Raw genomic sequence first — 27,671 nt, 5'->3', positions numbered from 1 at the left:
ATCCTGGGACATATTGGGAATCTACATGGTTACTTTCTCCACTGAAAAAACATTAAATCTTGATGAAGTGACATGATGCCATTGCTCTCAGATATCTTCGTCAGACCGCAAGCCACACTGGGTAATGTAGGCCCAGCAAGAGCCCTCCTCTCCATGACAAAACGGAGAGAAAGTTGAAACTGAGAACCAATATTTTGGCATTCTTATAATACTATAGGGTGCCGCAGTCGCATTGCATGATGTACATAATAAACATACAAAGCAATTTCATTCAGAAGAGCAATGTTATGAGGAACACTGCCCTGATTAGGTATCAAACTTAGAACCTTGTAATCTAACAGGGAAACTGACCATGAACAGTGCTTAACCACTGAGCCAGTAAAGATACCTGAAACATAAAGCACAAATTCAAATTTTGTTGAGGAGTAATTTATTTTCCTAAAATGAAGCTTCTAGCTCAGAGATTTGAACATTATTAGTGGCAGCAGGACTAGCTGAGCATGAGGATGCATAATATGTTTACATAGTGTTTGAAGGAAGAGGGAATCTGTAAGTAAAAGCTCTCACTTTGGACTAAAATCGCTACAAAAGTACAAAAGATATCACAACACAGAACACAAATTTGAAGTTTTGTGAATGCTTCAAAGTTTGAATGGGGTCTGTAGGATAAGGGATGTCTGAGCAGTTGAGTTTCAAATTGACAAAGGTTCCAACTGAGTTGGGTCATTCCTCCCATTGACTGCCATTATAAATTATGATGTTTAAACAATCCTTTTCTGTAAAATTAGCCTAAAACGCCTAACCAAGGCTGTTCATGAACCAGGAGTACATGCATAGTTTTGGTCTCTTTTGAAAGGTAACACTCTGCAGTTTTTTTCCCCAACAGTCAGAATCACTGTTTGTGCTACTGGCATTGAGTAACAAGTTTGAACACAATGAAGTAGAAGGTTTTTATTTCTGCCTAAATATGTTTTTGCAAACAGATGCCTACAGGTGGAAAACACAATGGGACTACAGCATTTAGCCTTACCTAGTCCAAGTTCAAATTTAATAACAAATACCACAGAAAATGAATATTTTACACATGTTTTTCTGGGGTTATTTCTAGGTGTCTTCCAAAAAAAGGCCATTTACAGACACCGAATGACCCCTGCTTCAGAGTCACTGAAGCATAAACACATTATAGTGCTTTGTTCCCTTCTTGAAACTAAACTTTGTGCATATAAAAGAGTCAAAACAAGTTCTATGATGGAAAAGCAGTTCATATAAAAAGTAACACAGCAAACTATTTAAATTTACACAATTTCCATGTTGTGGCTTTATAGAAACCACTAAAGCTGCATACGGTCATTTTCGGATATTCATTAGCTTTACAAAGCGCCAGTCATCAGCAGAATCTGTTCCTATTGGCTCGGTCATTACACAAAAGAAGGCAGGCACTTCCTTTCAATGCAGACTTGCTGACTATTGTAGGCTGTGAACAGGACATCAGCGGGCTAATTTGAAATGATGCAACAGCCATTCGTGAATATTTAGACCATTTTTGTCAGAGTTTGATCACTCAGTGGATTAATATGAGCCTTCATTGATGAGTTGTGTGAATTTTGTAATTGTTTGTGTGTTTGTTGGTAGTCTGACAGAGGCATTGATTGTACCTGCTGTCGGGATTGTATTGTAAGACAAGAGTTGTGTACATAGCATAGTTGTGTACAGTCTGACAGCCCATGGTCGAGCCGTTGGACCTTTAAGGGGTTAAAAATGTATATAACATCACTGGAATATGCTAGAAAACTTGAAGTAATCAGCACACATTTGCTGAATGAGCTGCACAGTTTGACATTTGAATGGTTTTTCTGGCACAAAGTATGCAGCAGTTGAAAAGGTCCAAAAAACGTACAGAATGCAGAAAAAGAATAAAACGTAGGCGGAATAATAACAAGCGAAGAACAGTAACAATGTTTCTGACACTCATATGCTAATTAAAATCAACTGCATAACAGGAATAACTCAACATTCTAGGAAACAAGCCTATTCGGTCTCTTGAGGTAGATGACAAGAATGATACCACTCTAGTTCCTGTCCGTCTGATATAAAGCTGGAGCCAGGAAAAAACTTAGCTTAGCTTAGAATAAAGACTGGAGACGGGGGGAAACTGCTAGCTTGAAATAAATACAAACATGAAGCAAAAACTTGTGCTGTAATGGCATGAATGATTTATTGTAAATAATTGCAAGAATAATTGTCTCAGTTTTGTTTGCAGAAATCAAACATTTTTTAAAAACTCTTACAGAAAAGTAAAACTAATTTTGAAATGACTTTAGGTTGTTTTAGATGAGACAGATGAATGTTGTGTTGTTCTTCTCACCTAACTCTTTCTCAAAATGTTGAACTATTCCTTAAATAATAAAAATTACAGGCATGAATCAAAATCATGTGAGAATGAGACTGTTACCTGTAACTGTCGTCTCTGAATCTCCTTCACCATGATGGCTAGACACTTGGTGAAGTCTGTTAGATCTTGGTCAGTTGTTTCTATCAGCCTGCACCCCTGCACACACATAAAGAAAATGGAAACACATTCTAACAGGCAACAAAACACAGTCAGATAGATGTACGCATACACAGATAGTGAAACAAAAATGCAGGCAGAGATAAGGGATGGTGGGATTACAGAGTGCAGAAAAACAGAAAGAGATAGAGAGATGGAGAGAGGTATAAATCAGTGTTTTAGTCTTGTCTGGCTGTCTACGGGCTCTGTTGCTGAATAATGTAAAAGGTTCCAGTCAGTGGCCCTAAACTACAGCATCCAGGTAAACAACCATGCTCTGGGTTTCTCTCCCTCTGTCTCTTTCTCTCTCCACACACTGTCACTTTCCTTCTAAAACACACCAACTTCCCAATTGCACACACACACAGTGCAGTCAGTTCACACAAACTTGTTCGCTGTGCTCTGTTTGATCCCATCCATCCTCCCTCCCTCCCTCCCCTCCCTTCATCCCTCCATCCCCACCTCCCCTTGTCTCTCTCCCTCCCTTGTGGATGCTCTTCTGTTCTCTCCCTTCCATTTATGCAGAATTATTCACCGTTTCCGACAAATCTCTGAAGGAACGCCTCAAACTTTCCCATTGTTCTGCTCCTAAAGCATTACCATAACACTCTGTTCTCTCTCATGGAAAAAGGTATTGCTCATTTTTAAAGGCAACCTGCTGAAAATGGACTAATATTACAGAAAGCTACAGAGGGAGGGAGAAAGGGTGAAAGGAAAAGAGGAGAGTGTCACAGCTGAAGGCATCCCATATCTCTGTGTGCAAGTGTACAATCACGTGTCAGTGTATGTGTGTGTCGAAGGTTGCATCCCTGGTGAAGTAGTGGATCTGCATTTCAAACTGTAAGCGCAGTGTGTATCACTGGGGGTCTGATCACAGTAACACACAGAGTGGTACAACACCTACTGTAGATCACACAGGAACGACATTTTCTTTTCTCTAAAGTGTTTGTGCATGTGTATGTGACACCTTACACTGTATTTATTATTTATTGAACAAAGCCTCACCTCTCCTCAAGTGTTCCAGTTTGACATTTTGCTTGTTATAAACAACACAAAGTCCACTTCGCAGAAGAATTTGCATTTTATTTTTATGACCTTGGATAGTTTAGCCTAAATTTGTCTAAATTAATAATTCTCTTACACAGCTAGGCACACAGGGAGCCAAGACTATGATGTCATCAGAAGACTCTGGAGCAGTACTGTGTTTATATATAATTTAAGCCTCTTTCACACATAGTTCCTGTTAAATTACAGGGATAATCTTACAAGCACAGCTGGTGACTTTCACTATTCCCACATGCAGCTACATTCAGGAACATTTCCGTCTTGCACCTTTTCACACATGCCATGGCAATGCCAGAATAGACAGGGCAAGAGACAGTCCAGCAGATGGCGGTAATGCAGAACTTATTGATGCCAACCACCATAAAACTCAACACAATCAGATGAAGTTAGGGCAAGGCCAGATATGTGTATGCGGTGGACTGAGAGGAGCTCCCTTATTTCTGAATCTGTCCGGTTTCCAGCCATTCTTGAAAAAAGGAGCTTGTTTGCAACAAAAGAACTTGTATTGCTTGTTGGTTATCAAATCACCCGTGTAAGCATTGGCAAGGCAACCGTAAACAAGTTGCGGATTCAAATACATCATCAGAGGAGTCTTGTGATTGGTTCGCTCACTCCATGTGAAATCATCTTTCGTCACACGGACGTAACCCTTTACGTGCTTGTCCCTGATATGTTACTGCTTTCATTCACATCACAGCTGTACTGGTATTTTCTCTGAAATGTTACAAGGTCTTGAGGTGGGAAATTGGCAGTACAGATTCCCCTGAATATCGATCTTGCTCTCATTCACACATGACCCCATGCAGGAAATGTTCTCAACATTTCAGGGATAGACTGCATGTGTGAAAGGGTCTTTGGTTTAGAGTTGTGAATGAGGTTTAGGCTTTTAGCAGTCTGACAGGCTCAACTGCAATAAGTTTGCCTGACTCTGGGTGAGCAGAAAGTATAGAAACTATACCTGCAATACACAGTATGTGACTCTGACTATCTCCAGAAGTGCTTTGTGGTGATTGGATCTAAATCCACCTTGAGTGCACTGACAGTTGAAGCCGTGTCACACTACACACTTGTGCCCGTTTTTATGATTCAGTCTGCATGTTCTTGTCACTGCAGGTGGAGCTCCTGGAGAGTCTCGAGCATTAACCCCAGTCAACTTTGGATAGTCACTTATCCACTCAGGCAGCTTGATCTCAGCTCTGTAACCCTGACACACCACTCATGCTCTGAAAGCAAGATGTTTTCTCAAACTCAAGCTGAGTTGATAGTTGATCTCATGTCGAGTTGCTGAGAGTTTAGTTTGATAAATGCAGTGACAGTGTCAAGGGTCATTTTGGGAGAACATGTATCTATAATAATTTCAGATTTCACTGTTCATCTTTTATTAGTTCATTCATTAATTGTGAATGTCCAGAAGTGTCCAGAAATGGAATCATATTCATAAGTATGTTTTTATTAGTATATAATCACCTGAAAATAAGAATCATGTTTTCGTTACCTTAGAATGAGCCCTTTATATCTACAAAGGGAGCGGGTCCTCTTCTACGGAGCCCACCATGTTGCACCGCCATGTTTCTACAGTAGCCCAGAAAGGACAAACCAAACACTGTCTCTAGAGAGGGCAACCACTAGATGGCACTAAATCCTAAACACTCCTTTAAGGCAGTAGCATACTAGAAACATCTATCTTACAAATGAGCAAAGGAAAGAAAAACACATATGGAGTATGATCTAAACACAACTCTACGTCTTAGTAAAATTTCCTGTATGTCAAGGTGGCTAAGGAGTCCAGTTGTAAGTTTCAGACTTAAGATAGTATACTCATCTTTTGTCCAAACTTGAAAATTATGTCTGCCTAAAGCACTTTTTGTGTGTGTGTGTGTGTGTGTGTGTGTGTGTGTGTCTGTGTCTGTGTCTGTGTCTGTGTGAGCACCTGTAGGTCTGAGAGTGTGTGCAAGCTGTGTTTCCACTCACCTTGTCTGCATAGAAAGCTTTGACCTCGGCAGTAATGGAATCAAAATCCCCACTGATATAGTCTGGAAGAAAACTGGATGCAAGAATAGAAAGAGAGGGTGAGTGACAGAGGGAGAGGGTTAAGATTGCAAGAAAGACAGGGAGACAGAGAATATGAGGCAGAGACAGAAGAGAGGAGGAAAGGGAGGACATTGGGACATGTGTCAACTCTTTGATCTGTGCAGCGAGGGAGAGGAGTGATGGCGCCGGGGGAAGACGAAGAGACATGGAGACTGACAGGGTGATTCTCTGTGGCACTGAGCCTAGCTCTGTTTCTCTCTCTCACACACACACACACACACACACACACACACACACACACATACACACACGGCTGACTGCTGAGATACATAGATTGATGTGAAAGCACACACACACACGAAACGTGCATGGCAGCAAGAAAAAAATCTATGTTTATGCTCTGATAGTTACATACATATAAATAAACTCAAACTCATAAACACAATTGAGTGATAACAGAACTCACAAGCATAGATCACACACACACACACACACACACACACACACACATACAGAGTATGATGTACCTCAAGTTCCTCAGATATTGACCCGTCCTATTACACTGACAAGATTCTCCATTATAGAGTTGAGTGTTGGTTTGATTACTACAGGTCATAGTGCTATTTGATGTTTTGTGCTCAAGCAATACAATATGCTGTAAGAGTAAAAGGTGAAATTAGATAATAACTCATGCATATTTTAGGAATGAGTTTATTTATGTGGACTACTGATATGCATTAGAGGACAAAGTAAAAACAACTGAGACTTGTGTGCTGCAGTACACTAAACTTTTTGAATAACATGGTCACAGTCAATCAAACAACACTGACAAGCAAATTCTGATACTATAAGCTAATATCATAAAGGTTACACAAGTCAAATTGTTTCTGGTTTTAACAATACATTCACACAGGATCATACATTGTTAAATGGGTTAAAACTAATTTTATGGAGCACACCAGTACCCGAATGGTTACTGCGCATGTTACAAAACCACAATGTCCCTGGTTCAAGTCCAGCGAGGGACCTTTGTTGCATGTCACACCCATCTCTCTGTCCTTGTTTCCTGTTAAATTCTTCGCCATTAACTGTCCAATAAAGGCAAAAAATGCCAAAAAAAATTATCTAAAAAAAGTTAATTTTATGTCCTGTGCTTCCAAAACACATTGTGCTTCTTGCTGACAGTTTACATATTCAAAACTCAAAACATGCTTCCATTAATAGGAAGTGAGGAGGGAAATGAAGAGAAAATACAACCTGTGTGCTTTAAAGCAGGAGTGTGGGACTTTTGTCTCCCCCTTCTGGCAGTGAGAGTAATTACAAAAACAATGTCAACACATGCTTACGTAATAGGCTCTGTCTTAGCCTACTCCGTCCACTGTTGTGGCTGTAAAACGGTGGATAAATTGTTGTGAGCATCACACGACCCCCCGCGAAATCACTTGTTTCACTATCAGAATTTGATCCGTTTGGTCCGATAAAATTTGGAAAGTCTAGAGGCACAATTAAATTATTTTATCCCCATTCAAGTTAGTGGAGGGCTAAATGGAAGTTAGCCAGCTTGGCCGACGGAGGTCTCTGGGTGCGCATTCAAACAGCCCGAGCGGGAATGTCCTGACATGAAATTTAAAAACTCTGTATAATGTGAAATACAGAGAAATTTATCTGGCCGGGATAGGCTTAATCAGCATTGCGTAAACTCGTTTGGCAAGGGCTTGAATGTATCTGATGTTTATTTATATGTATGTAACAGTTCCACACTGCAGGTTTAAAAGTAAAAGAAAAATTTTAAAAAAGCAAAACTTTGTATTAAGATTGAATTTTCAGCTATTTTTAAATTATTAAGAGAAAATAAATTCTCAATTTTTTAAGGAAAAGCTTAAAAGTAATAAGCCTCAAGTATATGCATGTATTAATCTTGACAGCTCAGTATTTTGGGGTTAGTATGCATCAAATTAATATATGTTACCTTTGATGTTTACAGGAACATGTGTGCCAGCAGATGGAAATGAACCTGAACTGCTATTGCCAATTTGCCTTAGTAAGACTACTCTGGTATCAAAAATCAAAATGCTATTTATTTGCATAAAAATTAATTTACCCAGCCTTCTTTTCGCAAGGTTTTTGACTATCATAACCCGGATTTGCCTCTCTGAAAACAGGCACAATGATTATAAATTCAAGTAATACAGAGAATTATTAGTTAACTACATAAACCTGTCAGAAAAACAATGTTAATACATGCAATAAAGAGGATTACAGCTGCAAATTACACTGGGCAGGAGGTTTGGGAGTATATGTGCATAGAGGCTTTGCATTCTGAATACACATTTCACAATATATTTCATTCATCCAAAAACAAAGTGTTTTGAGACAACGTGCATTCCCATGGTGTAGGAATTAACAAGGTCTGTTGCAGCTATCAGCCAAAACAGCTAAAATCTACCAACCTATTTATTCCATTTGTATATGTGTGTGTGTGCGTGTGTGTGTGTGTGTATGTGTATGTGTGTGTGTGTGTGTGTGTGTGTGTGTGTGTGTGTTTACGTGTAAGGAGTAAGACCACGCAGGGATGCGGTTGCTGCTATCTAGAGGCATTAACAGGTCTGACATTATGATTTCATGGTTGGTTGGGTAGTGTGTTTTGTTTGTGTGCGTGCACGTGTTTGTGTGCTCCACAGCAAGCGGCGAGAGCGATGTTCCGGTCGGTTGAAGAAAGAGATACAGAAGGATTATTCCCTCCCTCCCTCCTCAGCGTTCCCATTTACACCAACAAGATACAGCAAGACAAACAGAACAGCAATTGTATGCTATCTGCTGCTACACGCACACACGCACACACAAACACACATAAAGACAATTGAGCACAACCCTACCTAAACTGGCCCCAAAAAAATATGGCTCGGGCAAAAACTTTTTTTTTTTTTTGCAACTGAGCCGATGTGCACACACACAGTATGCACAAACTTGCACGTATGCATGTACACACAAGCACATGCACTCTTCTCTCTTCTTTTAATACAGGAAGCCACGGGACACATCTCCATTCAGAAATAACCTTCATGTGACAGATGGGACGGGACGTGACACTGGGCCTTATCAGAGCTTTACACACACAACACACACACACACACACACACACACACACACACACACACACACACACACACATACACACACATTCCTTTGTGACCTTTGTGCATGACTCCATCGGCTGATAGTAATTGACCAGGCGAGATTCTAAATTCTGTATTTGTGTCTGCGTGCGTGAGTGTAAATGCTGTTTGTGTGTGTTTGTGTGTCTGACAGTCTTCACTTCCACATTAATATTAACTGACACTTTAATTTGGATGGGAAATAGAGCATTTTACTGCCAGTTTGTCTGAGTACCGGGTGGCGGGGATGGCTGTGTGACCTTTGCCTGTGTTTGTGTGTGTGCGTGTGTCTGTGTGTGTATAAGTGTGTATGTGTTTGTCTATCAGCCTGCCTGTGCGTCTCTCTCTGTGCATCCTCTTTACCTGCTTTTTTTCTCCTCTCCATGTCCCCACCACCCACACCTGTCCTTCCCATGCTGCCTTCTCCTTTACATCCTCCTCTGATCTCGTCTCATTTCCGCTCTGCAATGCTTACTTTTCTAAGTAATTAAAGTAACATCCCCCCCATCTAACCACTTCATTAAGAAAAAGAGACATTCTCTTCCATATATTTTCATACCTTCTTCATGTCTGTTTCTGTTACTTAGCAAGACATCACCCTTCCATATGACCACTTAATTACAACAAACTGTTGTTTTGTTTATGTTCTCTCGCTCTTCCATATCTTTCATCATCTGCTAAATCCCCTTCCCCGTCTACTCATCACTTGAGGAGATACAACTCTGATTACTCCTCTCATCCCTCCCATCTCCCAATCAGAGAAAGAGAGCCAGTGGAGGGGTGGGTTTTTTTGGATCACATCATTAACCACCCATACACATAAACAAGCCAAAGAGACGCGCATTGAGCTCTCTGACTCATATGAACATTGACATCAGCTGTACACAGACACACGCACACACACATACAAACTTTGGACAAACAGCAAGTGAAATCACTTGTGAGAGTCTGTCCTCATCAAAAAAACAACATAATTGCTTGTTCAAATGATATCTCTTGTGGTCACGCGAATGATGACTATCCACTCACAGATGCAAAAGGCAGGTGTGGGCCAACATGACAATGTTGTAGTGTGAGGTGGTAGATGGTGTCTGATTTGGCAACAGAGGCCACAGTTTGCATCCTGTCTCCTACAAACAGTCAGTGTTGGTACCTTTTACATAAACTTAACCAAGTAGTCTTAGTTTCCTAAAGTTAACCAAATCTTAACATTTCAGAAAACGATATGTATTATTTTTATATGAGTTAGTTATTAGTCTGTTGTTGTGATTTGTATTTCTTTGTGGTTTTGATGTACCAGGTTCCATAATAAAGCAATACTGCAAAGATGGGCATGAAAAACGGCCACACAGGTCTGACGGAGATCTTATTATCCCACTGCGACAAAGATTCTAATAAGCAAGACCTCAAGGTACATGAGAGTGAGCTTGTTCGAGTGCTGATGTACATGTGTCTTCAACAAGCTTTTTTCATCTGTATTGAAATAATAAAAAAAAAAAAAAAAAAAAAAAAACACCTGTTAGCACATGGTTGGATGTATGATTGTGCTGCCATGTATGTGTGTATGTCTGTACCTACATTTGTTGATGTGTGTCAGAAAGTTTCTAATCCCAAAGTTAATCAGCTAAACTCCTGTAGGCTGTGAAGCTAATAACCAGACATAGTCATAATTAGTTTCAAATGAGTCATAAATAGTCAGTCATAATTCCACGCAACACTTACACCCAAAACACACACACAAAACGTTATTATCTCTCAATATTACTCTTAGGGCTAGCTAGGTATGAGAGAGAGAGCGAGAGGGAATGAGAGATAATTGTAATTTTAATTAACCTTAATTGCTACAATTCTACAGCCATGCTAGACTTTCCGAGGCTGTGCACAGTCACAAGAGTGTTTTTGAGCTAAATGCTAACATGAGCATCCTAACATATTCACAATGATAATGCTAACATGCTGATGTTAAGCAGGTATAATGTTCACCATGTTTAACATGGTATGTAATATAGTATATTAGACAGAGATAGCTGCATAAGTACAGCTTATGCAGCTATCTGATTATAAACCAAATTACTGGTTATATTTCACCTGATAATGGCACTACCTGAAAGGTTAAGGTATCACCAAGGATTGTAATTACAAATGATCCTGGAGGGGAGGGGTAGTCTGAACTGAAATTACGTGGCAATTCATCCAACAGTTGTTGAAACATATCACTAAAAGCCACAAATGTGAGCGTCACAGTGGCGCTAAAGCTAAAGTCAAAGAGAATTTTCAGCCAATTCATACAGTAGATGTGACCTGCTTGTGGTGCTACAGGAAAAGTCAAGGGATCACAAAAGTGAGTGAAATATTTCAGGCTAGAACAAAAGGATGGACTGAAGTGAAAATAGTATAACACATAACGTGGCCCAGTTCCCCACGCTCATCATCTCAACTCAGCATGTCAACTTCCAACATGGAACAATAAACACAGAGGGGCATTTTCAATCAGTCTACAATACACAAACTCAGTGTAGCAGCATAGCAAGTGTAGTGAGAGAATAACTGGAATAGTCTGAATATGAGTTTCTTGTCTAAAGATGATAGAATAATGAAAAATACAATAAAATAGCAGCTTATTACTGTAGGTTAACGATTAAAGTTACTCCTAACTGAACAGACAGTATTGCAGTAACATTACAAACCAAACAAAGAATATACTCACTCACCACAACACATCTCTGTTGTAAAATGAGCCAGTGGAATGGACTTGTGAAGAGTTTGAAATTAAAAAAGAAAAGCAAATTTCAGACTACACAAAAAGCAATTAGGAGGAAGAAACCATAACTTACCAGTCATCAGCGGGTCTATGAGTCTCTCAAACCCCCTGCTCGGTTTAATTCGCAATGTAATCCTCTTAATTGCTGGCCTATGACTCCGTCTTTAGGACACACAATTCTTGATACCCCAGCAATTACACAGTTCCCAAGCTGTGCGAATTTTATTACAGCATATTTGAAGGGAACCTCAAAGGGATCATATAATGATTATAATATATTTCAAACAGATTGAAGGTCTTTTAAAAACATTTGAAACTAATATCAACTAATCAACCTTAGAAATCTTTGCCAGACCCAGCAGTCACCTTATCATGGGGTCCCGACCCCAAGAGACACTGACTTAATTAAAATTCTATAATAATCACACATAGACACAGACCACACCGTTGAGCATTAAGGCTGGGTGTCATTAATAAAATTGCAATACCAGTACCCTTAAAGTGATACCAATACCAATAGAGTACTTCATTCGATACCTTTTTTTTCTACTTGATTTGACAGGCGTGTAGTAAAGCCATACTTTCAAACATTTTGGTGGCATCTCGGCATGTTGAACTGCCAACTCTATCAAATACACTGTACTTGACTTCACCACCACAGACTGTATGGGTTGTAGCTGCTGTGGTAGAGGGCCAATCACACATCGCATTAAATCCAAGAACGCTTGTAGTGATTGGCTGCAAACAAAACCACACAAACAGTAATTTTTTTCTAGGTCTGAGTACAAAAAGGATCGAATGCAGGTAGTGTTTGACTGGAGAAGTTTCAATAATACTAGGTATTGGGTTATTTTGGTCAATACCTTAAAGGTATCGAGTACCGATACCAAGCACTAGTGAGCATTAATAATAAAAAGTGTGAGATGTGAACAGAATAGAGAAAAGGTAAAATGACAAACAGAGAGTGTGTCAGAGATATCTCTTTGCCACTAAGTCTTATAAAATAAAGCAGTCTGGCTCTTGACAGCTTAATTTACTGAGGCTGACAGCATTATCTTCTACAAACCAAAATGCATACACAATCATATGCTGACACAACCATGCTCTTCCACATACACACAAGCTTTGTCAAAAACTGGCACATGCACACATCTGCATCTTCCTGTAACTCTACACACGCACACACAGCTGCAAATTTTATAAACTCTGCTTCTGTACAATTACCTCCTCCCACATTCGGCCTTGCCCCCCCACTCCCCCCCCTTTTTCATCAGTCTCTTAACTTTTTATCTTCTCAGAGGATTTGATTAGACGCACAAATTAGACGAAATGCAATTTTCAATTAGAAACGGAGCAGATACACACAGGGTTAGATTTACAGGGGAGCCGGGGGTTGTCAGCTCCGCACACCTGAGCCCCTACGAAAACAGTTTTAGTGCAGGTATATAATACTATACTATTTAAATATTATTATTGCAGGTATACTATACTATTTAAAAATTGTAAGGCAAAGGCTTTATATTGTTGACTGTTGGTCAGTTGTCTTGTTGTTAAGCTTAAAATGTTTAAAATATCAGTGTGTTCATTTTTTGAGTGTGAGCTGTTATGTGCATTTCTTTGACTGATGAGAGTTCAGTTGATAGAATGAAAGAAAGTGTCCTAATAATGCACACTATAGGGTAGCTGTCTACAACTGTATGCGAGTAGACCAGTGTCCTTGTAAAGTGAGTTATGAAGAAAAAAAAGGAGAAACTGAAACCATGATGTATTCTCATTTATCAATAATGTCTGAAAACTGAACACACAGTACTAAATGTGTACACACACAGACTTGACTCACAGTGGCAGATTCAGAATAGATGGAGCCAATGGCTTAAAAAGGCATATACATTACTGAGAATATATGTATGTATGTCATTAATGAAACTACCGTTTCTTGCCTGGTGTTAACATAGTAAGAAGCAGATTCTGAGTAATGAGATAAGAGGGAAAGACAGCATAAGAGTCAAATCTATACAGAAAAAAAGTGTGAGTGGATGAGCAACACTTAAACAGACACAATTCCAGGACTTTGAGCAATGTCATGCAAATATATAATAAGACCACTTGAGATTTTGTACCAGGAAAAGAATAATAATGATAAGTGACCCAGATTTCTAAGAACTGAGTACCTGCTTGAAGAGAGTGACAAAGTGCATATATGTGAGCCATGTACAGTGTATATAATAATCAATAAATATAATATAATATAATGTAATACAGTATATATAATAATCAAAGAACAGAATAATCTGAATATATTGACATTTTTAAAAAACCATCTGTCTGACAGTGAAGGTGGGAAAATGCATGATTGTCAACAGAACTACACTGGAGTTAGCTCGAAGCTAATTTGCATCCGTAGTCCCCCACAATCAAAACAGACAACAGCACAACAACAAACAGTACAAAGCAAAAAAAAACCACACCATACAAAATACAAAGCTACACACAACAGCACATCACATACACCCACAATGTCAATTACAAATTAATAATGTAAACTTGTCAAATTAAAAGCAAGACAACCTGCGCTAATGAGAAGACCATAGATGGAGTGGTCACAGAGCTGATTGGTCTTAAGTAGATTTTTTAATTTGGCCTTGATTGTATTGATTGAACTACAGTTCTTCATATCACCAGGTAAGGCATTCCACTGAGTTTTGGCTTTCACACAGAAAGCTGACTGCCCAAATGCAGTGCGACGAAATAGTTCAGTACAATCTTGTATAGAGGATATTCTGGAGGATCTAATAGAACTTACTGAGCGAGTGTATACAAAGTCACATAGTGGAGGAGGGGCCAAACCACTTAAAATTTTATACTCTAGGCACAAATTTGAGAATAATCTGAAATTCTCAAAGCTCAGTAAATTGTATTTCTCCAGTACCCTACAGTGATGGAAATGCATTGGCTTTTGTCCAGGGTTTTTAAGAGTTTGTTTGTATGAGGACCAGCCTGTCCCCAACATGTGATGCAATAAGACATGGGAAAAAATCATAGCATGCATAAATATCTTGGCTGCGTCCGAAGAGAGACAGTTTTTAATATGCCTAAAATTTGCTAAGTTGTACTTTATGGTTTTAACCGTATATTGTATATAGTATATTTCCGCCACTTAGCAAGTCGCTTCTACATAAGCTGTGAGAGACAGTTTATATGGATACAAATTCCATTGGATCTTGAGTGAAAATACAAAAATGTACTGCTTGTCTTCTAGCACCCCATATAGTGAAGTGGAATAATTGTCACTTGACTCCTCGTGAGAAGCAAAAAGCCTTAGCCTGATGCGCCCCGCCTCTCTTCATCCCTAATGACTACCATTAAGGCTGTTTTGACAGAAAATTACATGGCACCTTTCTTTAAACTGTTGGAGGCAGTCCACCCACTCTGTTCTTGATGCAAAGCAGAAGACACTGGAGACTGACCAGAAACTTTAATATTCTCATTATTTTTCAATGGAAACATACACTCACAGGCAGACTAGTAAGCACACAAATACACGCTAATGTCACCTCATACATTAAGGCCATCTCTTTTTCAGAAAGGTTTGCCATCATTTACATTTCAAAGAGTACTTTAAATAACCGTGACACTATAAATTTCAATTTTGGTTCACCCTTCATAATGCCACCTCAGACGTGGTCTCCCTTCGGGCAAATGAAATACCTTGGTTCTCTCAACAAATCTGACATAACTTAATCTTCACCTGCACAACTGCAGTGGAATGTGGTCAACTTTTGCACTTTTGCTGGCTTCCCATTTAAAAAGCCGATGTGTTCCCCTGCAGTGAGGCGGCACAATTTGTCAGCATTACTTGTAGGAGTTTGGGGGGGCTGATCCTTTCATGATGTTGTTTAGGTGTAAACTACAGTTTAGATGTGGGTCCTCTCAGCAGGCGCTGCTCTGCATGTATCTGACAAACAGAAAACCTATTTTTGATATTTTCAACTTAAGTTTGTAACTCTGATATCTGGGCTGTAAAAATTGTCCTGGTAATGATTTCACTCGCACACAATTAAAAGCCCTAAGATGTACAGCCACACACATACAGAGAAACTGAAAAAAACACACACAGAAACGCATACATACACAACTCTGCTCAGCTATCTACAGTATTACATCTTTATCTTGGTTTCAAAATGATATTTATTAAGCAATCTGTCTTTTTACCTCATCTTTTTTTGTGTTTGTTTTTCTTCCTGTGCATCCCCCTCTATCTGATTATGTGGGATACATGGGAATGGTGCTGTTGCCAGTACTGTTAAGATCTCATAAAACTTGGCTTTGATTGATTGCTTGCATCTCCCTCTCCCTTCCTCCCTTCCTCTCCCTCTCTGTAGCCCATTAGTTATGGTAATGTTGGGTTAAATACATCTTAACTTGCTGGTGATTGATTTACAAATCCCCACCCGTAAACATCCCCTCCCTTCTCTCCTCCTCCTCTTCCTCTCTTCACCCTCCCACCATCTTTCTGTAATGTATAACTTTTTGGGACAGATGCTGTTTGGGTTGGAAGCGGCTGGGTAATAAGGGAGGTCTGGCTGTCAGCTCCACTGTGTAGGCTGCTGACAAAGCTTGGACTGGAGGGTCAGAAGATGAATCTGCTCTGTCATACAAACAGAGAAGTATGAGCGATGCCTCTGCAAGCATGCCTAACATCCTCGAACTCATACTCTGAGACAGAGATACATGGCTTTACTTATTTTGAAAATACAGTGACAATACAAATATGTGTACAAGATTGCAAACAAACAAAACACATACAAGTTTGTCCAATTGTGCTGGTGGAACTTTACAGTGACTCATTCATTCCCTCATCTCTAACAAAAACTGTAACCGTCACTGAGCTCAAACCTAATTCTAATCTTAACTGTGCAGCCCCATGTGTTTGTGTGAAAACGGTCACAGGAGGACACGGAGGGACTCACATGCACTAATGTGAGCACTCACAAGCACTAACGTACACGTGCGGCCGGACCAGCTATCGAAACAAAGAACAGAGAGGCTCGGATTACAACACATACAGAAGGAGTGTGACTTCATTCTCTGCTCAGGACGCCATTACTCCACTATATCTTTACATAGCAAACAGTTGTTTGTGCTGACATCTACTGGGGCTGAATGCAGTATATTGCACCTTTAAGCATTTACACTATTGTGTCAATCTGAGGTAAATTCCTCAGCAGAGTCATCACTGCAGTGATCTCTTTCAGATTAAGTTCTTGACTGGCTGAGACAGACTATCCTCCAAACAATTTTTGATACCAAACTTTTGTAATCATCATTTTATAATTCCCACTGTGGTCAAACATGAATTTTTTGTCAGCAATTTTAATAAATTTATAGTTACAATTAAAGCCTGGCCAAAACTAGCTTTTTGAGGCAGATTTTTGACACTGTACTGTTTCTAAACAGTATGTTTCTGTTTCTTCTGAAATGCAATTTCTTGTTATGTATCGGCTGACATATACAGTACCAGTCAAAAGTTTGGACACACTTTCTCATTGCCTTGAATGAGAAAGTGTGTCCAAACTTTTAACTGGTATTTTACACCAATACAGATATATCTGCATTGAGCTAATACAAAGTTATCCTCATTGTGCTACCTGGGAAAGGGCAACAAAGCAGCCATCCTTAACTTTCTACTTTTGTTTTCTGCTTAATTTTTATCAACCTTCTGTGGTTGAGAGTTCTGGAAAATAATTGTAAGTGGACCTTCAATCAAGATTTTTATCAAACTTAACTTTCACACTCTTAAAAGTCAATCCAGCATCTCATGCTGCTTTTGTGTCATTGATTTAGATTACTATCATCGGTCTGCACTGCAATTTCAACTAATCAGATAAAGTGTACCCCAATATATAATGTTCTGAAGTGGTAACAGTAAATTGTTTTGACTTTATCAGTTGGACACAACAAACCCAGCACAGTATGTAGGGTGAATAAAACCTCAGTAAATGTACCATACAGAATCATACAATGATATATCATTTATGGAACATTATGGAATTCATTCAAACTTAAGACCTAATCTCAAGGACTAAAATAAACTTGCCCAACGACGCAGTGTGAATGAGCCCAAATGATGTCACTTTGAAAAATGTCCTCACCTCAGACGTCTCCAACTCAAAATGGTTGTTAAAAATATAGAAGTCCAAGAACATACACACATCACATTCACAACCTGACAAAAATACACACTCATGTTCACACTCGGGGTGTTAATGTGAAAGCCTCAACACTTCAGGGACCCAGTGAACCCCGAATCCATCTCTGTCCTGACAGCAGTCCTCCATTAGCCACACACAAACATAACACACACAAAAATATGGTTGCTGAATGTGCCCTCAACAGCAGTGGTGTCATCATGGTTTTTCATTTTTTTGTAAGAAACACACACAATGCTAAAAAATAAACAAGGTGCATTTTGTTACCTGGGAACACACTCACACACATCCAAACACAGGGTTGCTGAATGCATAATCAGAAGAAAACACAATGCCATTAAATAAATAGTACACGCATTCTCCATATACTCTCTTTGTATGCATATACGATTCCATCCACACAGACTTCATAGAGGTTAAAACACAAATTAACAAATACAAATGTGCAAGATAGACTCACCTGTCTCTATCACCAGCAGTGATGTTATAAAGGTGATTGGCAGCTCCATCAGCACATGCCCTCAAGAGAGCTGCAAAGAGACAGAGATGAAGAGAGATGGACATGAGAAAGACAGAAAGACAGAGCAATTACTTTTGAATTTAAGTGAATGGGACCCCCCTTCTTTCACTATATGACCTATTTGCTGTTATATACAGCCCAGTTCAAACTGGTTTTAATGATGTGTAGTGTCACCATATGCCAGTTGTTTATGCAAAGGTATATTTAGGTCAGGTGTGTCCACTTCGCTTCAGGATATGTCAATTGTTGAGTCAGTTTGTATGTTCCTATCTATATGCACCACCTGAGTCTGGTCCAACTTGTGGCATAAATGTTTAATTTTCTCGACACACTTCACTAACGTGATTTTCCCCAAAAACCCATCACATTCAGAAAGCCTCACTGTAGACATGAAACACCACTTATGATTAGTTCCACAGGACTAGGACACAAACAAGAATGCCACATGCTAATAATACTAAGCACTGGATATGACATACTTTGTGAAGCAAGGAATTAGGCAATGTGACCTGCCATTTATGAGTGCAAGTTATAACAAGGATTTTTCAAAGAACTTGCTGTCAGATAAGGTCTCATATCCGGAGATGTGCTGCTTGTAAGAGCCATTTCACACTTCCTTCCAGTGTTAATCCTGATAAATATACTGCGTGCTTTATCTTGTGGTACTGTTTCACTTCAAAAGGTGTCTTCTTTATCTTGCTGGCTTGATTCTTTAAGGCAAACAAGGTTCTTCACTGACTTATTTTATGAGGCACTTTGGCATTGTTTAGATGAGCTGTATACAGTAATAAAAGGTAATGTTATTACATGCTGATACACAAAGATGAATGTTCAAGGGCAGATTCTATTATGCTGCAGCTTTATATATCAGACGTTAAGAGTGCATAAGAACAAATTTATCGAAAAAGGAACATTAACAATGTGTGATTTAAACAAAGCACTAGTTTGGACTATACCAAAACCAAGGTTTTTCTTTAATAACTTTATTTATTTCTATTCCTGCAAAAATGAATACACTTTGAAAAAGGTCTAAAATCGTTAGAAAGAAACCACCTCTGCAACAGAAAACATAAAAAGTAACCCATTACACAGACACAATTATAAAATTTATTTGACCTCAAAAAGCAAAGTGAGTAAAAGAGCACTTACCTTTTCTGATTTTAAAAACAGACAAAAAAAAAATGGTATGCAAGTTCTCCTAAATCAGATGCAAACTATTTGCAAATGTATGCTCTTTCATGGCCTCTATTCTATTCAAATTGAACAGGCAGCCTATTTTTTTAAGAGCCCCTTTCTGTTTGGGGCTGTTATGGTGCACACAGGGGAGAGACTTCAAACAATCAGCTGTGGTTTTCTACTTGCACCTAGTTTAAAAGGAACTAGAGACTGCACCAAAGAGACGGGCAACACTGGTACACGAGTTTTCTGCCTCATCGGATTTCTTTCTCCGACTGTGTCCAATCCCCAAACCCATTCTCGCGTCTACAAGTATTTGTGTGGATGCCATGCCAAAAAGTAATACAGCAGGATATACTGTAGTGAAAAATAAGCTGAAATCACAACTGCTTATAACTTACACATGTGGACTGGGTTATTGCATGTCGACGCTCATACAAGTCCTGGCAAGCAATGTGGGAAAGTGTACTTCAAGTCAAAAGTGTGTTTTCACCATGAAATGAAAATAATGAATAAAATGCTTCTGCTGTACAGGATAGGACCCTGGGTTGATTTTAGAGCTGCAAAGATTAGTCAATTAATCAACAGAAGATCAAGAAAATGAATCGCAACTATTTTGATGATCAATTAATAATTTAAGTCCGTATTCAAGCAAAAATGGTGGTTTGATGTTTTCAACTTTTTAAATGAGATAATATCCTGCTTATTCTTTTCTTAACACTGTAGTGCATTAAATATCTTTGGGTCTGTTTGTGGGACAAAACATTTGATAACATCACCTTTGCTGGTTTTTTACAGTTTTCTGATATTTTATAGACAAAACGATTAATCAAAAAAATAATCAGTAGATTAACTAATAATTAAAATAATTGTTAGTTGCACAAATACACAATAATACAGTATCTGCAAATATTAACATTTAGCTTAATCAACGCAACAAATAGAAAAAGATCATGAACCTAACCAAATTGGTGCTTACTACATGGATCCCACCTTGTATTTGAAGGTGTTTAATTATAAATGAAACAACACTGATAACATGTACCCTTGCGACTTCCAACCTCACACTTCAGAATAAAAGAAACATTTAGTCTTTCTATTTGTTAATGGATTTGCGCACCACATAGATATGAATTAAATATCAAAGTTTGGACTTCTGTTCTCCAGGGAAGGAACTGTAACAACAATGTAGATGCACAACATCTAACACATTATTACCACTGAGACCTCCAAAATATGTTTAGCATGCAGCAGTACAAAGCAGTGAGTCACATCTACATACTGTAAATTCACATGCACACACAGACTCCCGCATGCACTAAATTAAGACTCTATTTCTCGATTCCTCACCTTGAGCGCTTAAAAAGTGAGATAATACAGATGCGTTTGCACTGATGTAAATGAGACACTTACACTCAAGGTAGTGCTTTTATTTATAACCCCCACCACCTGCTGTCAATGTTTCACGTTAAGAAATGCTTGGAATGTAAATAACTCATTATCTCTGACAGAGTGCAAAGGCTGAGAAACTTTTCAAATGACAACTTGAAAAACAGAGAAACTCTTCCTTTAAACTGGTGGCGACAGACTGTAAAGCTATCAGTCATAATATGTGTATCAGTATGTGCGTAAACACCATCACACACACACACACACACACACACACTGAATAATTTTCAGACTTACAGTTCTAGAACAGTTACTTCTGTCAATCATTTGTTCAGCTCTGTTTGCAGGCATGCCATATTAATACACACACAAACACACGCAGAGAGAGCTACAGTAAATCTCAATGGCTTAATGTGATTCTACAAAGTGTATCTCTCAAGTACCAACATAGTAACAATCTTTTAAAATGATCTACTTGCATTTTTATCATTTAATTTACCATTATATGCATGACCATTTGCCTTATATCCATCCTGTAATCTTGGGGTGAATTTACATTACAGAGTTTAAAAAAAAAAGGGATTGTGGGAGGCTTCTCTTTGTTTTGGTTTAGTCCTGATCTCATATATATCACTGAGTCGTGATGTTCAATATTCTGTTTAGGTAACAATTTGATTGGATAGTCGTCATTTAAATCTCTTTGAAAATAATTTTAAACTGCCCATTTTTTAATTATATTCAGACTAGTGGAACCAGTTATATAATGATGGTGGTTGGACAACTGAGTGGGCCATGGCATTCAGCTGAAATCGCCTATCAAACCAGTTGAACCAGCCACTGTAGTTTAGCCTGAGCAGATGCAATGCAGATATAAAGTCTGGGTTAAGTTTTCTGATATAACTTTGGGATGATGGCTCGACCACTGAGCAAGACGTGGCATTAAGATGATACAGCCTGTCAAGCCAGCGGTCAGCCACGGCAGTTTACCCTAAGCAAATACAATGTAGATACAGTATAAGGCTAGGTTAAGCTGCCAAGTTTGTGCTCTTTGCTTGAGTGAGAGTAGGATTGAAAGGCAGCTTAAAGGTAAATTGGGTCAGGGATAGAGAATTGTGTCGCCTGTCATGGGGCCAAGTAGATTTATGACAGCACAGCCTGATACCCACTACGGGGCCTCTTGATAGGTCAAAACATCATTTAACATGAATACTGCCCTTCAATAGGAATGCTCACCCAACTTTTGGGTCATTTTACTGTTTTGATACACATACAAACAAAAAAGGGGACCTACTCATAAAAACATTGCTCCATAGCGCTATTTTTCCTGCTTTGTATTTATTGGGAAGTGTCTTTAGCTTTATGTTTTGTAGCTTTAATGGTCCTGGTCTTGTTTGCGCCTGTCGTCATTTTAAGGTTGATGCTCGTGACAAACTTTCCTATGACTCTGAAAATGCACTTGAAACAGGTCAGGCTTATTCAAAACACTATCTTCATTATAAGAAAAAACTTTCACAAACGCCTGTGGGAGGGTGTTTGTCTTTTCTTTCAACATCCAATTTGTCTTCATCACAGTAAACGGCAAAAAGTGGTTACGCTGAACTTGAGAAAGATTATCTCTCCATCTGCACTCCATCCACAGGCGGTGAAGATACAATTACTGTCAATCTCCCACTAAAAACAATGAACTGACGGTTTTGAAGTACGCCACAATTGTGAACGCAACAGTCTAACCAACTCCTTCATCTTCTCCTTCTCCTCGGAGCGCTTGGGTTTAACAAACAAGCTCAAACAGAAAACCAGAGACACACATATAGATGCCTTGTGAATCCTGATGGCGATATGATGTGAGCTGTGTGGAGACAGCAGTCAGAGGAGATGACCTTGTAAATAAACTAGGCATCATAATCCCTCCCTGCAGGCTTCAGTGCCAACTCCTCCTGTCACTCACACTGCTGTATGATAAATAAATATGGTGGGCAGGAGATAATGCACTTCCACGCACAGTACCGTCGTTTCAGTGCTTTTTAATCATCTATGTCGCTGAAGAAAAGGTGCATGCACACGTTCATGCAGAAACGCGTGCACATACACGGCCGTGTGGGTTATTCTATAGCAGGCCCGTATTGATGAGGTTAGTGGGGAGGATTAATACCTGTCAGGTTGGGGCTTTAGCGCAGTACAGGAGAGGGCAAACGGTCACAGAGAGCAGTGAAAAGATTATTATCCTTATTATGATGCCTTGACGCCCTCCCTTCATCTATCAGTACCAACCCCCCCCCCCCTCTCCTCCATCTGTCATCCTGTCTACAGATCCACCCTGCTCTCCACACCTTGGCTCGAATTTGATTGATTTCCCGCACAAACAGCTTATTTTCTTTCTCTCTAGCTCCACACTGTTGTTCTTTATTCTCCCTCACTCTATCCTTCCCTTTGTTATTCTAGGTGGCACAATTTCACCAGCTTTTCTGCTCATTCTCTTTTCCCCTAGCATTGACAATCTCTCAGGAATTTCTTTTTGCTTTCTTTAGATCTCTATCTATCTATCAATCCTCGCTAACAGCTTCTCCCTTCGAATTCTCCCCACATCTATTTACTCTCTCCAACACATTTGCTTAAAGGCAGGAGTGTATTAAGTGTGTTTATGTGAACACCAGACCGGTCTTGATTGCAAGGCTGATACTCCACTGGCTGATGGGGCTGTGTTCACAAACTTCAACTTCAGCAAGCTGCTCCACATCAACAAATGATGAAATGAGACACTTGTTGTAAACACAGGCCCTTTTTTGTCTTGTCGAGAGAGTCACCTTCACTGATTGCTTTATTGATTTGCTTGTTTGTGTGGTTACACAGTGAGTGAGTGAAGGATCTGTAAGTAAGTAAATGAGTGTTACTGATTGACTAAGTGAACGAGTGAGTGGGTGACTAACTAGATGAACAAGTGGGTGACTATTGGACTAGATGAGTGAGAGGGTGCTTGAGTGACATAAGCAGCTTGTTCCCACTTCACAACATCACACTGTGCACCTGTAAATGAGTTTCCCTTTGATCAGCGATGCGCTCTTCCACCCTCCATCGCTCCTTCGCTCCCTGCTGCTCTACCTTTCCCAGAGGTGATGAGGGGGCCCAGGGGCTTCACATCAGAGGACCTGAGAGTGCTGTGTGTGTGTCTGTAAGGGTGGAGACCTGGCTAGGATTCCTCCAGGTGAATAACCATCTGGAGAGTGACACACATTGAGACGCGCTCATGCGCACGCTGACATCTGCTTATCCAATAAACAATATTAAAAATACATGGCATATCAAGTGAGGAATGATAAACTTGCTACAGGAGCGTTCACCATCAAACTGTGAGAGATCTGCCATTCCTGCACCATCATCATCCTGTCAAAACTTCTTCAAGTCCCATATGCACTGCTGCCAAGAGCAAGACTGATCAAGAAAGCTTCCCAATTTCTGACATCCACACTGCAGCATTGCTTGTGGCACTTCAGAAACCACCCAAATTCTCTCTGAAACTTTATTTGAAAAGTAGCCTTATCTAAGCAGGAGCAAATGCCCAAATCTCCCACATCACTCTATCAAGCTGCATCATTCATGTCAAAGTACATCTGATATGTCCATCTATCTCGCAGTGGTCCCCAAACGGTGCAGTTGGTTGGTTTGATGATTTGATGCAATGCTTGCCTTGTAATACTTTTCCCTGTATTAACAGCAAATGTTGTATGTGAAAGCGAAAAAATGGGTGCACACAACCAGCTAAAATAGATGCAATATCGCAATAAATTTAGGGGATATTTATTTCCACCATCAGTTAAATTGCTTGTCTGGTCACGGTTTGGATTTTTAAATAAGGATATTATGCTAAAAATGGCAATCTGTAAACTCTGTTTAGGGTCAGTTACAATCAACCAGGCGTAAAGAATTTATTACCAGTCTAATATCTTCCCATGCTGCTAGTGAAGAGAAAATCTCAGCTGCATATTGAAAAACCGTCTTCAATTTAGATATTGTTTGCCCTGCGAAATTACAAATGGGTGTTCAAATGTATTTCAAATCGTACAACAATTGCTAATTTATGATGTGTGGCAGGTCTAGAGGGAACTTGCCTTTTCCCTTTACCTTGGTTCTACAGCATAAGACACTGATGAGATTTAGTATCAATTAAGTCATTACCTGTGCATGTAACAGGTATTAAACATTCATTTTCATGACTGTTTTGTATGTTTTTCTTTCTTTAAATTACATATTTTTTATTCTTCTCCCTTGACAGACGACCCAAAGAATCTTTATCTTGAGGTGGCAGACAACCTATAGTGTGAAATCAGATGGGGAAATTGCTTTCTCCGTTGTCATTAAACATTTTCCAGAGGACCTTGAGTGTAAATGCAAAAATCTAGAGAGCAGCGTCTATCTAAATGTGTGACTGCAATACGATGGAAAAGAGCTCAGGTGCCTCTTGGGTTTTTGCTAAGTTGATAAGAATATCAAAGCTGTGTTCATTAAAATTCAATCTGTTTTGGTTTTAATCACAATTTTCCCTTCAAAGTTAATTTGTTTACTAACCTTCTTCCATGATTGCATAAGTGTGTCCATTACATTTTAATAAATTAGTGTGCCAACAGTTTTTCTGTGCGTGTGTGTGTATGTGTGTGTGTTGCTGTTGAGAGCCAGTGATCCAGGCCACTTCTTACCATTCTGTCCTTGATAAAAACAACTGCATGCTTAACAAACGCAGCACAGATTGGTTCAAGTTATTCTTCTTCTGTTAGACTCTGCATGTTTCTGATCCATTCACCGGATTTAAAAGAAAAACTACGTTATAGGATACAGGTTGAGATGACACTGTCTGGTTTAGAGGCTCAAAGTCAGATTTGCATATTAAATACATCACAGGCATGTGATAGCACCACTTCTATGCATCAACACATCTTACAAGCGACACCTCAGGGAGCCTGGAGCTCTACTTCCCTTCAAACCTTATTTTTCCTCTTTTAACAATGAGCCTTTTCTGAATGTTTTTTTGAGTTTTCTTGTTTGTTTTTTACTCTAATAAATGGCCTTGGAGTACTCATGAAGCAGAGGCAAATCAAATCTTTATATTCTCTAATGAAGCTTTACCAACAACAAAATAATGGTTGGATGTAGGGGACTCCCTAGGTTCATAAATTGCCTGCAGGGTTCTAACCAGCAGGATGCTGATTTGAAAGTGACTGAGCACAGTTCTTCCCATCTTCGACAATAATCATCGAAACGCCCTTGGACATGACTCTAAAAGTGGTACAGTGGAGCCATCCGGTGAGCTTGTACTGTGTTGAACTGTAGGTCTGATTATGAATGCACAGCCTCTCTCCTGCTTGTGCTTTTCTGCACTTGGTCACAGAAAAATTTCCATGATTAAGCAAGGACTGTGCAACAATGAAAAAATCTTTAGGTTGAGACTCAAATGTGCTTGCAATGCAGGACTGTACTTTTTTTTTTTTTTTTTTTAATCTTTCCATACCCTGGACTTTCCAGACCACTTTCCCTCATTGATGAAAGACTGCAAGAGGCCGCACAGATGTGGGCAATGTCTCAGTTGTCACATCTGTCAGTGCTGAGGGTGAATTTGTTATGACTTTCCGTCACTGCCTGTGTACATAATATTTACCAACCAACTGTCTATCATGAATTTAATGAATGCATATAGATCACCATCATTACTACCTGAAGACCTTAAAATTACCCTCACTAGCGAAGAATGCCTTTTTTAAAAACAGGACATTAAACTTCAATACCCACAATATGAAAATAATGAATGAAATGCACAAAATTGGTTTCATATGAAAAGTGAAATGATCCTGGATATTGAACAAGGCTTTTTCTTTTTATTCTGATTTTTTTAAGTATTATTTTGCAATTCTCTGTGGCATCTGTTCTTCACAGATGTTTATTTGTTGATGTCTATGCCAAACATTCAACAGAAATTCCAGATTCAGAAATCATTATTCCATTAAACCACAATGCAAAAAAGTCAGTGTCTCAGGGCTACAAAATCATGCTGCATATTCAGACTGTGAATGCAATTGATTGTATAAAATTATCTTTGTTTTCAATATAATCAGGTCATGCAGCCACAGGAGTAATAAAAAAGTTACCCATGCAGAAAGGGAAATTATTTTCCATAAAAAAAAAGGAAAAAAAGATGTCATCTTTAACTTCATTAAAACACATCTCACAGGAAATGTGGGCAGAGGGCAGGGAGGGGGCATTTTCAATGACATGGCAGCAATTAAGATTTTGCACAGCGGAAGCTACAAAGGCTAGAGAGCACGGTTAGACAAAAACAACAGGGGGATACATGCTCAGCGTAAAGCGATGCAGATGGGATCTAAATGATATGAAGGGGCTTGTTTGGTCTGTGTTGGTTATAGGTGAGATATCTACCTTTACTCCAGAGAATGTGCAGGTAGTCCTTATCCAGAGGCTGGTTCAGAATGATCAAACAGATCCTCTGTGTGCCTGCAGAGGAGGAAAGAGGGAAAAAAGGAAATTCTATGAATCATAAAAAAATCAGACAGAGACACAGACAGATGATGGAGCATCACGGCCAAAGAACAAAAACAGAACACATCGCCATTTGCATGTTCAAAAAAGACTTAAATACAGATTGGAGGTTGTTTGTTTGTGATACTGAATGTGCTAAATAAAGAGCAAAAAGCCGTGTTAATGAGGTTATTATCATGCTCCACACAGAGACAAAGATTCAAGACTCCTTTATTGTTACATCCCATTATACAATATAAGAGAGTCAAATTCTTGGGTTTCTGCTCCTCAAAAT

The 27,671-nt window shown here is 39.2% G+C and overlaps 1 protein-coding gene across 3 annotated transcripts in view; it reads right to left on the bottom strand.

The window, feature by feature from the left end:
- Positions 1–27,671, bottom strand: part of tpk1 (thiamin pyrophosphokinase 1) — a 71,774-nt gene that overhangs the window by 34,088 nt on the left and 10,015 nt on the right. For all 3 annotated transcript variants that reach the window (XM_042398897.1, XM_042398895.1, XM_042398896.1), the window contains exons 3-6: positions 27,278–27,352; positions 18,230–18,299; positions 5,585–5,657; positions 2,453–2,548 (exon numbers count right to left, since the gene is read on the bottom strand). In XM_042398897.1, coding sequence (XP_042254831.1) covers positions 2,453–2,548; positions 5,585–5,657; positions 18,230–18,299; positions 27,278–27,352 — 314 coding nt within the window. The remainder of the gene's footprint in view (positions 1–2,452; positions 2,549–5,584; positions 5,658–18,229; positions 18,300–27,277; positions 27,353–27,671) is intronic.

This window comes from Thunnus maccoyii, chromosome 21 (genome assembly GCF_910596095.1).
Source record: "Thunnus maccoyii chromosome 21, fThuMac1.1, whole genome shotgun sequence".
Lineage (NCBI taxonomy): Eukaryota > Metazoa > Chordata > Actinopteri > Scombriformes > Scombridae > Thunnus > Thunnus maccoyii.
This window is presented reverse-complemented; position numbering and strand designations above follow the sequence as displayed.